We start from the raw sequence: 14,077 nt of genomic DNA on the forward strand, positions 1-14,077 counted from the left end.
TTGACACATAATAAATATTCAGTAAATGTTGAATGAATGAATGAAATACTCTAAAATTTTTATTAAATACTATTCTCAATTTTTCTTTTAATGCACACATTTCACTGTTCATATACTCCCTTAAACATCTTTCTGCATGGAAAGCATCAAAAGCCATTTGAGGTTATTCACCCAGTTCAAGATTAGGAAGCCCTCTCACCCCCAAGCATTGTCAAATATTTTGAAAATTTTTAAGTTTCTTTCTTTTCAAGAATGTGGCAACTAATGCACTAGTTCATGGTAAATGACAGCTAAAGTTCCCATTCCCATTCAACATACTTCCTAGATATGTTTCTGTTGTGACCACAGTGCTGAAAGCAGTCCAGGCTAATGCTGGGTCATTCCACAGCCATTAGGTCATAAGCAGCACCACCTCTCCCAGGCAGCCCTTTACCTAGGCTCCTGCCATTTCTATCTCCACATCTCCAGGCCTATGCTGTTGACACCTTCCTCCCATCCCATCAATGCTGATTTCACAATCTCAGGACACTAAAAGCTAAAACATCTTCACAAAATGTTTGGAGTGTGTGTCACAAGCTGCCAGATTATAATTTAAATTTCAACAACAAATCTTTGCTTCATATCTTCTGCTGCTTTAGGTTCCTGGAGTTAACATTCAGTGGCATATGTTAAGGTACAGTTTAGATATTAAGTATTGATTTTTCCCTTAGTCAGGATCATTTATTCATCTTGAACTATGATATATTTCTGTTCATTGATTGAAACATTTTTTTCCTCATTAATCATTTATCAGCTCCAACTTTACCTGACTATGAAGGAGTTGATGCCTCTCTCAATGAAACTGCCACCACAATAACTGTATTGTTGAGACCAGCACAGGCTAAAGGTGCACCTATCAGGTAAGAGGGGGAGGGGATTTTGAGATATTCATGAACTGAACCATTCACTTCTCTGTGCGGTTTCATTTAACAGCTTTGCTCTTTGATTTTATTTTCTCTAGTCCCATTTCATTTCCCTTCCTCTGTTGGCATCTATGGTATACGAGCTGTGAAGGTATTTGTCAGGTATAGAATGAGAAAATAACTCCTGTCCATTGCATTAAATCTGTTACGAATAATTTCATGAGTGATTGAAAACTAGGAAGCTTTGAGGAAATAAAAGGAGAATAGCTAAAATGAATGCAGCCAATGTGACCTTTAATTCCTAAATTGTTGCTTATCGGGAATTCCATAGTAAATATTAAAATTCAATTTGCCATTTACTTTATCCAGTATTAAAATCTCCCACCTTATCCTCATCTTGCAGAAATTATGAGCCATGTTATTTTCAGGGATTGAGTCAAATCATTCTAACGATTTCAATTCCTGGGTGGCAGGACCAGACTGGTCTAGTCAAGCTATTAGGCTTCAGATGAGCCCTGCCTCCTTTGCTTGTTTGACTCACGCAGTCGGGTAATTTTGTCTTCCTTCCTCTGACCACATCCCTACCTTCAACACTGCTACCAGTAACTGGAGGCTGATCTTGAGGCTTATCTTGTCCAATGCTCGAATTTCTTTGAAAATGAGGACCCAATTTGATGTAATCCATTTTCATATCACTGTATTTATGGTACTTTGCATCTTTAACTGGATCCTCATCACTCCCTTCAGATTCTTGAAACTAGTTGACTTTCTACCCAATTTCTTTTTTATTTATGTCAGTCTATCAGAATCTCTTTTCTGCTAATGCTTGTTGCCATTCCACTTTGTGGCTCATTACCTCCCCTCTGGATAAAAGCCAGACCTGTTTACCACCTAGCTAAACCTCCTTAGAGTATCCATTTGTTAGCTTTGTCTGCTATCACAGGCCCTAAATACTAGGTTCTATCTTTCCCTACTTTTCAGTACTACTAGCCTCTGCCAGACTGCATTTTACCATCAGTTTGTTCCAACTCCAGTGGAAATATAAATCTTTCTCCTCTGGTGTACCTAATGTCAAACAAACTCCAATTTCCAAAGCCTCTGTTATAGCACATAGGAAATCCTTGTTATGCAGAGTTTGTACATTTAGTTTAGTTTAGTTGTACCAAGAAAGCTAAAATTATCAATGGTTTCCATATACATTTATTGATTCAGTAGCATTCAATATGTGCCAGAAGCTGAGATGGATAGTTAGAATAGAAATCATGAAAGCAAATGTAGTATGTACCCTCAAGTGGAGGTGGTAGACTCATAAATGAATGGTAACAATGCAGTATGATAAGTGAAGTGACAGCAGCTAGAAAATGTGGTACTAGAGCTGAGTTTTGAAGGAGAAGTAGAAATGAGCTTAGCCAAGGGTCACTTTGAGGAGAGGAGAGAGGTTGCTCAGAAGAAAAGGGACAATGGGCTTTCCAAATGACCACAAAGAGAAAGACTGGATATGTGACATAGTGTAGTGTCTTCTATTGATAGAACAGCAAGTCGTTCAGGTCGTTGAGAAGGAAGGGTGTGTGGGAGAAGTAACAGGATCTGAGAGTGGAGAAGAAAGCAAGAGCCCTAGCAAGAGGCTGTTTAGTGTCCATCTAAAAACTGAAGGTGGCCACAGAAGGATTTTAAGTGGAAACTATCTTGAGCAATTGTATATTCTTAGAAAGATCACTCTGAGTAGAAACATGGAGAACGAACTGAGGGTAAACCAGACCTGAAGGCACAATGGTCTCAATGAGAAGAGCTACTGGACCACACTACAATGAAAGCAATGGAAATGCAGGTGAGGCTATGCCTCCCATATAAGGTTTTACAGTGGTAGGGTGTATAAAGCTTGGTGAGAGGAGTGATAGAATGGAGACTGTGGGTGAGAGATGATGGTAGATTTTATTCTAGAGGTGATAACAGAGCAAAAAGTCATCTAAGAATTCAAGATATTGGTTTTTTGAGGTTTTCAAGTAATAACAAATATTTTTATTGTTTTATTTGATTACTACCCCAAAGGCGTGCTCTCTCTTTGGAATGAGTTCTTTGGTATATTATAAATTATATAATATTTCTGTATATTTGCCTATCTTACCAATGCTTTAACCTAGCTTTCTTTCTAAGGTGTCATGATGTGTACAAAATATTGTACACCCCAGTGAAAAATCCTGTTCTGAATAATGCAGAACTCAGTATCACCAACCACTTTGTTCTTCAGTATTCATTAAGATGGTGTCCATATGCTAATGTAAAACTTGTGCAATGTAGTTCTGGCAAGTGTGGTTCTTTGACAAAATTAATTTTTGAATATATAATCATTCTAAAGGTTGTAAGTTGACTTAACTAGACCTTTGAATCTCCTTACCAACTTTTTTGAGATCTAGCCTTAAAACTGTCATCACTTGACAATCATTACTATGATTCAAAATGAATATTGCCCACATTTGGAATCAGTTTCCTAGAATGCATAATTTATTTTTTTCTGAAATATTTTATATTCTTCTTAAATGAACTCAAATTCTAACCTGAGTAGGTATAATTATAAATTAGAATGTGTAGAATGTCCCATTTATTAAAAGATTGACCCAATGTAGCTGTGTTTTCAAATAATGAAAATAGCAGCAGAATATTGCTAAAACACAGAGAAGAATTCCTCATTGGTGAACTCAGTTTATTGTAAGGTGTAATAATGAATGTGTGTTTCATCACAGCATTTTCCAAATATAAGCTCTACCTATTTTAAGCTGGCAGGAAGCTATCTATTCTAGAGTATAACTAAATGTTTATTTTGTAGGTAAAACCTAAACTTGCATTTTAAAATATTAAGTACCATATATTTTTAGATAGGTAACTAGGATATAGTCATGAAATGCCATCAAAACCATCATTTCTTCCACAGTTATATTAGGAAAAGAAATTGTCTGATGCTCAGTGTTAGCTTAACAGATATACGGATCAGAATATAGAACTGAGTTTAGTTGGAGTACAAACCTTGTATGTTGGAGTTATTTCCTGGGTCAGTTGGTCACATGTACACAGCTTGAAACATTAGGACTACCGTCCTCATAGATCTGCAGAGTATTTCATTACAAAGAGATCAAATAGTTGCATCTGATTTTCCTTTGGCCCCATTTTATGGGCACACAGGTCATGTGGTCCAAGTAAAATCAAATAGATGTTATTTTAACTAATGTTTATTCTGTAGAATCATAGTAGGTAGGATTTTTTTTTTTTCTAACCGAAACCATGAGGAGGTGTGCCCTTTGTGTTAAATCTTCTTTCCAGCCTTTAGAGTACTTCAGCCCAGCCAACAACTTTTGCGACCTTGAGAAACTCTGAGCCAGAGCCTCTAGCTGAGCCACTCACAAGTTCCTGATCCCTAGAAACTGTGGGATAATAAATGCCTGTTGTTTTGAGCCACAGAGTTTGGGGATAACTTGTTATGTAGCAGGAGATAACTAATACAAGCACCCACAAAGCTGAAGCTTTCTCTTCCTTCAGGTTTCTGCTTAAAGGGCACATAGGTCTTTCTTGACCACTGCTTATAAAATAGAACTCTTCATCCTGTCATTCCCTATGCCCCATCTTGATTTATTTTTCTTTATTATTTTTATCCCCTCTTCAACATATGTGTAGTTTTTTTTTTTAATTTATGTTTATTTTTTTATATTTCCCTAGTAAAATGTAAGCTTCATGAGAGGAGAGACTTTTACTACTATGTTCATTATTGTAACCTCAGCACTTAAAATGGTGCATGGATACTATTATAATAGTATAATACCAGATAGTATTTGTAATGTAGCATGGTAGTGATAAAAGCAATAAATATTATAAGACAGTGGTTCTTGGCCTTTTCTCAACCCCAGAATTCCCAGAGAGATACTACTGATGGTACCTATCAATGCATCTGTGGCATTATCATTTGTGGGTGGATTAAGGACTAAATTGAAAAGGCTCCCACATGACTGAGTTCTACCCATAGTTCACCCTTTCGTTACCTCTACCTCAAGAATTACTTCCATTGGCTTTAGGAGACAGAGTAATTACTGAGTGAACTAGTTAGAGAAGGCTTTATGTCAGAAGTAGAAAAGCTAGAAAAGGAGAAAGGAGGAAACTCTTTGACAGTATATTTGGTATGTTTAGGTAACAATGGTCATACAAGTTTGAGATGGGTGATACACATTAGGAGGTAGTGAGAGCAAGATGGAGATACCAGGATGTGGTAAGATATTAACCCCAGTGTAGTGAGAATAGATTTTGATAATGGGAGAGCCTCACATAATTTTGACAAAGCTGAATGTTGGAGAAGAGTAGTTAATGTCCAAAGTGGTGTTTTAGGAAAATATCAGCAGTGTTCAAAATGATTCTCTTTTGCATTCTCCATGAACAGTTCATGGCGTACAGAGAATACTCAAAAGATAATTGACAGAATGTATGGCTAGGTAGGTGGGTGCCTAGATTACCTGAAGGAGAAAATGAAGGCAAGAAAACTAGACCAGTAATATGAACATAAAGTTATAAATATCTCCCTAATGCTGGAAGCAATGGGTATAAAAAGAAATGATATATTGCAAGGGAGCTAAAACATGATTAAAAATAAAATTGGTTAAAGTTAATGCCAGCATTTTGAGCTTTGTTGATTCAGAAACTAGTAGTTCCTCTTACAGAAATAGGAAAGTTGTGATAGACCTGGATTGTATGTTTAAGGAGTGAAGAAATGGAGAGCAGGAAACATGATGTGCACCAAAATGGTCATTAAACCTTTACTTCTGTGCATTATCAAAATGTTGGCATTGGGGCAGTCAGTAGGAACAATGGTGGTTATGAGATCTTGGGAAGTCTATTGATGAGAGGAACTGTAAAACATTAGAGCTAGGGAATTTCTCCTGAAGCTTTAAGCAGACATTTTAGATAAAAAAGTGAGGGGGCTTCCCTGGTGGCGCAGTGGTTGAGAGTCCGCCTGCCGATGCAGGGGACGTGGGTTCGTGCCCCGGTCTGGGAAGATCCCACATGCCGCGGAGCAGCTGGGCCCGTGAGCCATGGCCGCTGAGCCTGCGCATCCGGAGCCTGTGCTCCGCAACGGGAGAGGCCACAACAGTGAGAGGCCCACGTACCGCAAAAAAAAAAAAAAAGTGAGGGGGCTTCCCTGGTGGCGCAGTGGTTGAGAGTCCGCCTGCCGATGCAGGGGACGTGGGTTCGTGCCCCGGTCTGGGAAGATCCCACATGCCGCGGAGCAGCTGGGCCCGTGAGCCATGGCCGCTGAGCCTGCGCATCCGGAGCCTGTGCTCCGCAACGGGAGAGGCCACAACAGTGAGAGGCCCACGTACCGCAAAAAAAAAAAAAAAGTGAGGGGGCTTCCCTGGTGGCGCAGTGGTTGAGAGTCCGCCTGCCGATGCAGGGGACGTGGGTTCGTGCCCCGGTCTGGGAAGATCCCACATGCCGCGGAGCAGCTGGGCCCGTGAGCCATGGCCGCTGAGCCTGCGCATCCGGAGCCTGTGCTCCGCAACGGGAGAGGCCACAACAGTGAGAGGCCCACGTACCGCAAAAAAAAAAAAAAAAAAAAAAAAAAAGTGAGGAAGTATACAATTGTATAATTTGTTATTTGATATCACCTAGAAGTTGTACAAGCTAAAACTTAAACCAGAATCACAGAGGGTATACTTTCTAATGGGTTAAAAAAAATCCATTGTAGGTTGTTATAGGCGACTTTGAGTTCATCTCCAACATTTTTAAACATTAAATAAGGAAGAATATCTACCATGTCTATCATATAATTGCTTTGAGCTAATGGCAAAATCCCTGCGTATATTTTTTTTTACAGTCTTATAACTGAAGGGAAGTTGTATGATGAGAAGTCATTATTTGGCCTCCTAAAAAATTAAAAATGACTACCTACCAATGTTTAATCAAATTAAATTACAGTATAGTGAAATCATTTTTAGTTTTTTAACATAAAAAAATCATATTTTGAGTGTTAAGTAGAGGTTCGTGATGCCAGTATATTGATTTTAACTTAATTGTAGAAATATTTTAAAAATTAATTAAAAGGAATGGGGAAATATGAAATATAGGTAGAGTGAATAAAACTATCTGATGGCTTTGGAATATTTAAATTTGCCAGAGTACTAAGCTCAAATAATATTTAGATCTTGCTAGAGTTAAGTACCATTAGGTAATTAGACCCCACAAGGATGAAAGAGCACAGACGCATTACATGTAATCGGTCAAATCACTTCTAATTTGATTTCCCATTCCTTATTTTCTGTCCTTTAATTTGTATTGATAAATAAGAAAGTAGCAGGGAAAAAACAACTTTAGAAAAATGCGGAATATGTGGTAAAGAACAACCTACTCAGACAAATTGAACAATGAAGGTAAGATCATTTATTTTAAAAAGAACTTCATAATTTTTAGTTTGGGGCTCCATCTCAAGTTCGATGAGATCTTTCCCAAAGAGCAGATCGTACCTTTTCTTCCTTTACTCCCCTCCAACATCGGCAGTTTGCTTTTGTTCTTAATAGATCTGAAGAGACAAGCTGTCTTGTGTGAAGTTCCTTAATTTGGAATGTACAACCTATGTCATTTTAATAGAATCAGTTAAGACTGAATGTTCACCAGATGTTCCGGATTTTTCTAGAGGTATGGACTAATTAACAAGGAATTTATTTTTAAAGATTAGGTTAAACAATTAACAAGGATGGGTAATTATCATTATTGCCCATTAGCGCAAGGATATAAGGTTAGATTTATTTGAGGAGTGTGCATGTGAGAGTTTATCTACACATATGTATGTATCCACAGGATACACAGATGTATAACATACAGATATAGATTCTAAATTAAAAATAAACAGAAAAAGAAAAGACTAGGTTTGCCTAACATACCATATGTCAGCTGTGATCTCTCTCCTTTTTTTTTCTCTCCAAGGGCTATGCTTATGTATTTCCTGTATTTTAAAAGTGACAAGTGCCTGCTCCACAGACCCCTCAGAGAGCATGTATCTTGTCAATAGGGTTCCCTGGAGCTTGGAGAACCAACTTGGCAGAGGTATAGAGAATGATACAGTACATATAATTTCAAATAACATAGAATTCTGCCTTAGTTACTTGCCCAAATCTCAATTTCTGACATTTGTACAATTTCTGTCCTATTTCTAAAGGAAAGGAGATGGATACCAACCTACCAATTTCTTAGCATTATTTTAATGAAAAATGGGAACTTGAATAATTAGGAAGAAAAGAAAATCTTTAATTTATAAAGCTCCTTTCTCTTATTCTATGTTAAGTTTTCTGTTTCTAGGTATAACAGAGTTTATATTAAATTAGAGTTTTATACTAGATTCTAAACTGGCATAAAATTTAATGTCTAATTGCCTTCGATGCAAATTTTATCTCTCTCTCACCTTTCTTTATTTTTTGGAAGTTCATTAAAGAAAATATTCTCTTGCTGCTGGAGATCTCTTGAATAGCAACCGGTTTCTCTATATAGAATGATCATATTTGCCTGGAAATTCAAGATTCAAACCCACATCACTACACACAGCTTATTTATATTTAATTTATATGTGACCATAGTGCATTCTCTCATAATTGTCAGGAATTTAAAAATATATTTCTTTTAAATTCATTTTATATACGTAATATACAAAATATATAAAAATATATTGATAATGTCAATTTTCTCAGGTGTACATTACCTAAAAGCAGTTTGCCTAAAGAATGTCCTACAAAGAAAATTATTAATACACCAGTTGCAGAAATTGATTAAAATTTTAATTAGTGATGAGGCAGATCTTTATTTTAAAGTTGTGTTATTTTCTCTCTCCTTTCCTCTATAAAAGATTAGCTATTAGAGAAAAGTTTTAAGACTTTTAAGAAAGGTATTAGAAGGTTTAAGTTTGAGGTTTAATAGGCCAAATGCCATCTGTTCCTACAATTTGTAACATTTTATTATTAACAACTCTAGCAGAAGGAGGCAGTCTATTTCGGTGGCGAGGACAGATTTCTGTCCATCTGTGCCCGTATTGCAGCGTGTCACTTGTGCTTTAGATCTGCATAGCTCTGAGCCGAAGTTGATGCCATGGCAAGGTCAAGAGGTGGAGAAGCCTGTCAGCACATTCTGTCTCTAACACGATGACAGCCACAAACTGGGGCTTCAAGCCCCGCCCTGAGGCAGTCACTCTGTTGGGCCTTGGAGCTGGGCCTTCCACACTATGATTTCAAAGGAAAATGTTAAGTTTAAACATTTTAAAATATCAGACAAAGAACTTAATGTATGATGTGTCTCTGCTTAATGTCAGGTTCCTTATTAGGGTGGTTCATCTCTCAACGTTTAAAAATGTGTAGAGTTCTGTGGTGATTTGTCTTTTTTCTTTTTTTTCTTCAGGTCCTTAGTAATTACATTGGGGTTAGAGGGAAGCAGAATCCATGTGAAATTCTATTTTGCTGCAAAATAGCTTGAAAACCAGAATGCAGGAGGTTAAGTCTGACTTGAAAGACTTTGAAACGTTGCATGTTGACATTGAGTACCCTATTCCTTTTTTGAGAAATCTCACTATCTAGAATCTCTAAATGTGTGCTTTTTTTTTTTTTCTTTTTCCAAAAAGTGCCTATCAGATTGTTGTGGAGGAATTGCACCCTCACCGAACCAAGAGAGAAGCCAGAGCCATGGAATGCTACCAGGTTCCTGTCACATACCAAAATGCCATGAATGGGGGTACACCGTACTACTTCGCTGCTGAACTACCCCCAGGGAATCTTCCCGAACCTGCCCCATTCACCGTGGGCGATAATAGGACCTATCAGGGCTTTTGGAACCCCCCTTTGGCTCCACGCAAAGGATACAACATCTATTTCCAGGCAATGAGCAGTGTGGAGAAGGTGAGCTTCCTCCGAGATTTTGCTTTTTCACTGACCCGAGGAAAAGCTGCTGTTGAATTTTATAAATACTCAGTAACATTTGTCAGGTGAAAAAAATAAAAAGTAAGAAACAATCGGTGTGTAGCGGGTGTGTTGTTTCTGTTCCCAGCAACATGCACAGTTTGGGGCCTACTGTAGGGCTGAGGCTCCATGCCAGTTACATCGCACAGCATTCCTGTTTCCTAGTAACTGCTTCTCCTTGAGCCCTCTTCAGGAAAGCCCACAAGGGCAATTGTGAGTAAAATGATTTGAAAAGGTGGGTGTGCTGCTGCCGGGACTCCAGCCCCAGTAAATATGGAGCATTGTTCTGTCTTCTTTGCTCAATGGTGGCACGCTTCAGAAGATTAAATTTACTGCAGGATAAACAGAATGCGTGTTCCACAGCAGGCTAATAAACCCTTATACACTTTTCAGGGGTTACAAGCCAAATAGTAAATAACTAGTAACAGTCCTCTGATTACAAAGTAATAGGGCGCCTGTGGTATATCGTGACAAAACCGAAACAGAAGGCAGCCTGGCAAGGGTGGGGTGCTGTGCGGTTAAAGAAGTCTGTTTTCCGTCTCCCTGGCTGCCCTTCTTTTTCCCATTCTGGACACAGTTGTTTTTGAACACTGCCATGGATCCCAAATGAGTATTGAAGAGGGAAACACAACAGGACGTTAGAAACTACCAGTGGTTCCATACGTGGGGAAATAGCCGGGCCTTTCATATCTTATGCTCTTCTCTTGAAAGGTTTTCTTTCCTAAAACATTTTTTTTTTATTTATTTATTTATTTATTTATTTATTTATTTTTGCATGGAGGTGTAGAAAAAAAATGTTGAGAGTAGAAACCTTTTACAACTTAATATTCAGTAGAAGAATGACATTTTTATGTACTTGTAGCTATATAGGAAATTGCTGGGTTTGGGTAATTGAGTCCCAATTACCTGGCAGATGTGAAATATGTGCTGTCCAATGGCAAAAGCCCTATTATATCTTGGAATAGTTTCATTGGAAGATATAACAGTCCATTTGCATTTCTGTAAGGGGCCATGAGAACTTAGGGTATTGACTGGCTGCTTTTGAATGAAAGCTTTATCTTTGTGCTTACCTGGTTTACAGCATATGGAAAGAAAAATGCCACAGCATCTTCTAAGATGTACTTCAAAGCCAGAGGCTGCTCATGTTTTAAAATGCTCTTCTCATCTTCTAGTTTATTTTTACCTAAGTGGGAGTTGGCTGCCCACTTCCCACCCACACATCATTCCATGCCACTACCATGATGGGACTGCTCAAAAAAGAGACAACCATGGAAGTTTTATTCCATTCTGGGTATAAAGTAGTATGGTTCTGTGTTTGGGTATTCATCTTTAGAAAGGTGAGAGATTCCAGATTAACTTTTGTTACTTGGTCTGTGGTATGAGAGAAGTGTTAATGAATGTCTGTTACTTACAAAGAATTTCCTCTGGCACTCTTTAAAAGCTTTGATATGAATTTTCTCTTCTAATTGCTAATATATCTACATGTGGTTTAATCAAAGTACAGAGTAGCAAGAATATATTTCACAGTTATCTTGGAAAAAAGTTTTAAAATTGACATGGCTCCTATCAGCAGAGGCTGGTAATCCTGATAGACTTAACAGCAATTGCTTTTAGGAAATCAAAGTCCCTTTGAGCCTTTATGGGAATGTGAAACAGTTTCTTGGAGCTTACTAGGAAGGCTTCAGGTCACAATTAAGTAATAGAAGTGCAGATTTTCATTTTTAATTACTAATTTCCCCCTCAATGCTTTATTTTGTTTAATTTAAAAATAATAAATGCCTAAGAGAAAAGTATATAAAGTCTTGGTTTATCAACCTATAGAACTGCTGAAGATGGAGTTACAAATACACCTTGAAAACAAATAGGCTCTGTTTTGTTCACTGTCTTTAACATCTTTTTCAACCTCTTGTATATTCAAAGATATAAGCTGAATGAACTAAGTCCTGAAGGAATGAGGTACAGACCTAGCACTGTGTTCCACACCCTAGTACCACCTCACAACATTTAAAAACAGAAGAAAAAGAGATTTTTTTAATTCTGACATGTCTTGTCCTTCACCATTTCTACTTCTACTTCCTCGATCCCATCTGTCTAGCAAGAGGAGGAAAACAATCCCACCAAGAAATATTTATTCTGTAACAACTAGATTAAAAAGGAAAAAAGAACAGATAAAATATGCTGCAACTGTGATGCAATTTTTTGATGATCTTTCTAACTTTCATCATTTAGCTCTTTAGTCATGCTGGGATCCAAGTGAAAGTATGTAATGTTCAGCTTTGGTCTGAGTCTACAGCTATGAGGTGAAAATGAAATTTATATTTGGGGGACTTCCCTGGTGGTGCAGTGGATGAGACTCCGTGCTCCCAATGCAGGGGGGCCTGGATTCGATCCCTGGTCAGGGAACTAGGTCCCACATGCCTGCCGCAACTAAGAGTTCGCATGCCACAGCTAAGGAGGCTACATGCCTCAAATAAGGAGCCCTGGAGCCGCAACTAAGGAGCCAGCGTTCCACAACTAAGGAGCCCTCCTGCTGCAGCTAAGACCTGGTGCAACCAAATAAATAAATAAATATTTTTTAAAAATTATATTTGGGTCTGATTTGTATTAGCTTTGCAAATACATTTTTCTTTCTGATCGTTCAGAAAGTACAATAAATGCAAATAGAATGCTATACTGCTTGTCCCAGACAAGATAGCCTGTTTCATTACAAGGTGAAGACAGATACCTACACCTTTAGAAAATACTAAAATTTTTAAGTTATTTTAGATTTTTTTAAAAGTCTCTTCATGAACGTAAATAAAAAATCATGTCCTTAATACCGCTATTCTTTATAAACCTGTTTTATAACCCCAGATTGATCTTCATACTAGTTATAGTTTATGAAATATCTATAACTGACCATTTTCTTTTTTCTTTTTTTTACTCCCTCAGGAAACTAAAACCCAGTGTGTAAGAATTGCTACCAAAGGTAAGAGGTTTGCTTTTTTTTTTTTTCCCCCAAATTCCATTCACCAACTTTCTAAAATGAAAGAGCTTTGTTCCCAGTTTCAGGGCTAATTAAATGTGGCACTTCTATTACAGAGTATTTGTAGTAGGGCCTAGTTAAACTGCCAGCCAAGTTCTGACTCACTTGGGTGTCTTTAACATGTAATGGAGTAATACTTTCCATCCTCTAGTATTTGACTGGAGGAATCTTGTTCTGAGAATAGGAAAGATTTACAAAACTTTAGAAGGACTTGTTTCTGCCATTTATTAGTATCTGAAAGATCTTGTGCTGCTGATCAGCCAACATATTAGGAAAAGCTCAGCAATATCAGCTGAAAATAGCATATTCCTTATTTATAAAGCTCTGTTAAACACAAAAAGACAGAGCTAGTCTAGGCATATGCAAGGGTATGGACAGAGACGGGTCCATATTGGTAGTGCAGTTTGATTGAAGCTGCTTTGCTTTTTTTTAATCTAAAAAAATTTTTTAATCCAACTGATGCCAAGAAATTAGATCTGGGAACAGCCAAGACTTTTCCTCCTGACATTACATATTATAGTTTAGTTGCCTTGTTTCTTTAAGAGAAAACATTTTCATCTTTGAATGAATATTTAGAGTTCAGAGTGGGAGAAAGTCTCCTGCATTCACAATGTTTATAATCTTTCACTTAAGAGTTATTTGGCTGTGCCAGCAAGGGAGAGAGAGCTACTTGGTGTATGTATTCTAGCAAGAGAAATGAGAAAAAGCTGTTCGTATGCAGAGGTGGGGCTCCGCAGAGGTTTGGTGCTTTGGGTGGTTTGCTGCCAGAATTAGTATTAGGCCCCCATTCATGAGCAGTAGTTGATTCATTTGGAGTAAAAATGAATGGCCATATTCTGTTTGTGCTGGCATCTTTCCTTTCATCATTTTTCTCCATCTAATCATCAATCTGCTCAATTACGCATTTGTTTTCTACTCTTGATTTGTAAAGGCAATAACAAAAGACTATTCTCTTGACTCGAGGAGTAATAAAAAAGCTTCACAGAAGAGAAAAAATATACACTTTTTCAATTCGAATAATAAGATTCCTCGTGATATTTTAAACAATAAAGCAAGCCTAAATGAAGGAAAAGAGAAAGTATATACAGATGCATATAATGTATAGGCATTTCTTTTATTTTAAAAACTTGGCATATGGATCAAGGATTAAAGTTGACATTTTTAAGAGATAATAGCAGAAG

At 37.5% G+C, this 14,077-nt stretch overlaps 1 protein-coding gene across 2 annotated transcripts in view; it reads left to right on the plus strand.

Moving 5' to 3' along the window:
- The window catches only part of PTPRK (protein tyrosine phosphatase receptor type K), a 564,516-nt gene that overhangs the window by 456,992 nt on the left and 93,447 nt on the right, over positions 1–14,077 (plus strand). For both annotated transcript variants that reach the window (XM_024759084.1, XM_024759085.1), the window contains exons 11-13: positions 794–899; positions 9,538–9,811; positions 12,803–12,839. In XM_024759084.1, coding sequence (XP_024614852.1) covers positions 794–899; positions 9,538–9,811; positions 12,803–12,839 — 417 coding nt within the window. The remainder of the gene's footprint in view (positions 1–793; positions 900–9,537; positions 9,812–12,802; positions 12,840–14,077) is intronic.

This window comes from Neophocaena asiaeorientalis, unplaced genomic scaffold (genome assembly GCF_003031525.2).
Source record: "Neophocaena asiaeorientalis asiaeorientalis breed wild unplaced genomic scaffold, Neophocaena_asiaeorientalis_V1.1 scaffold5, whole genome shotgun sequence".
Taxonomy (NCBI): Eukaryota; Metazoa; Chordata; class Mammalia; order Artiodactyla; family Phocoenidae; genus Neophocaena; species Neophocaena asiaeorientalis.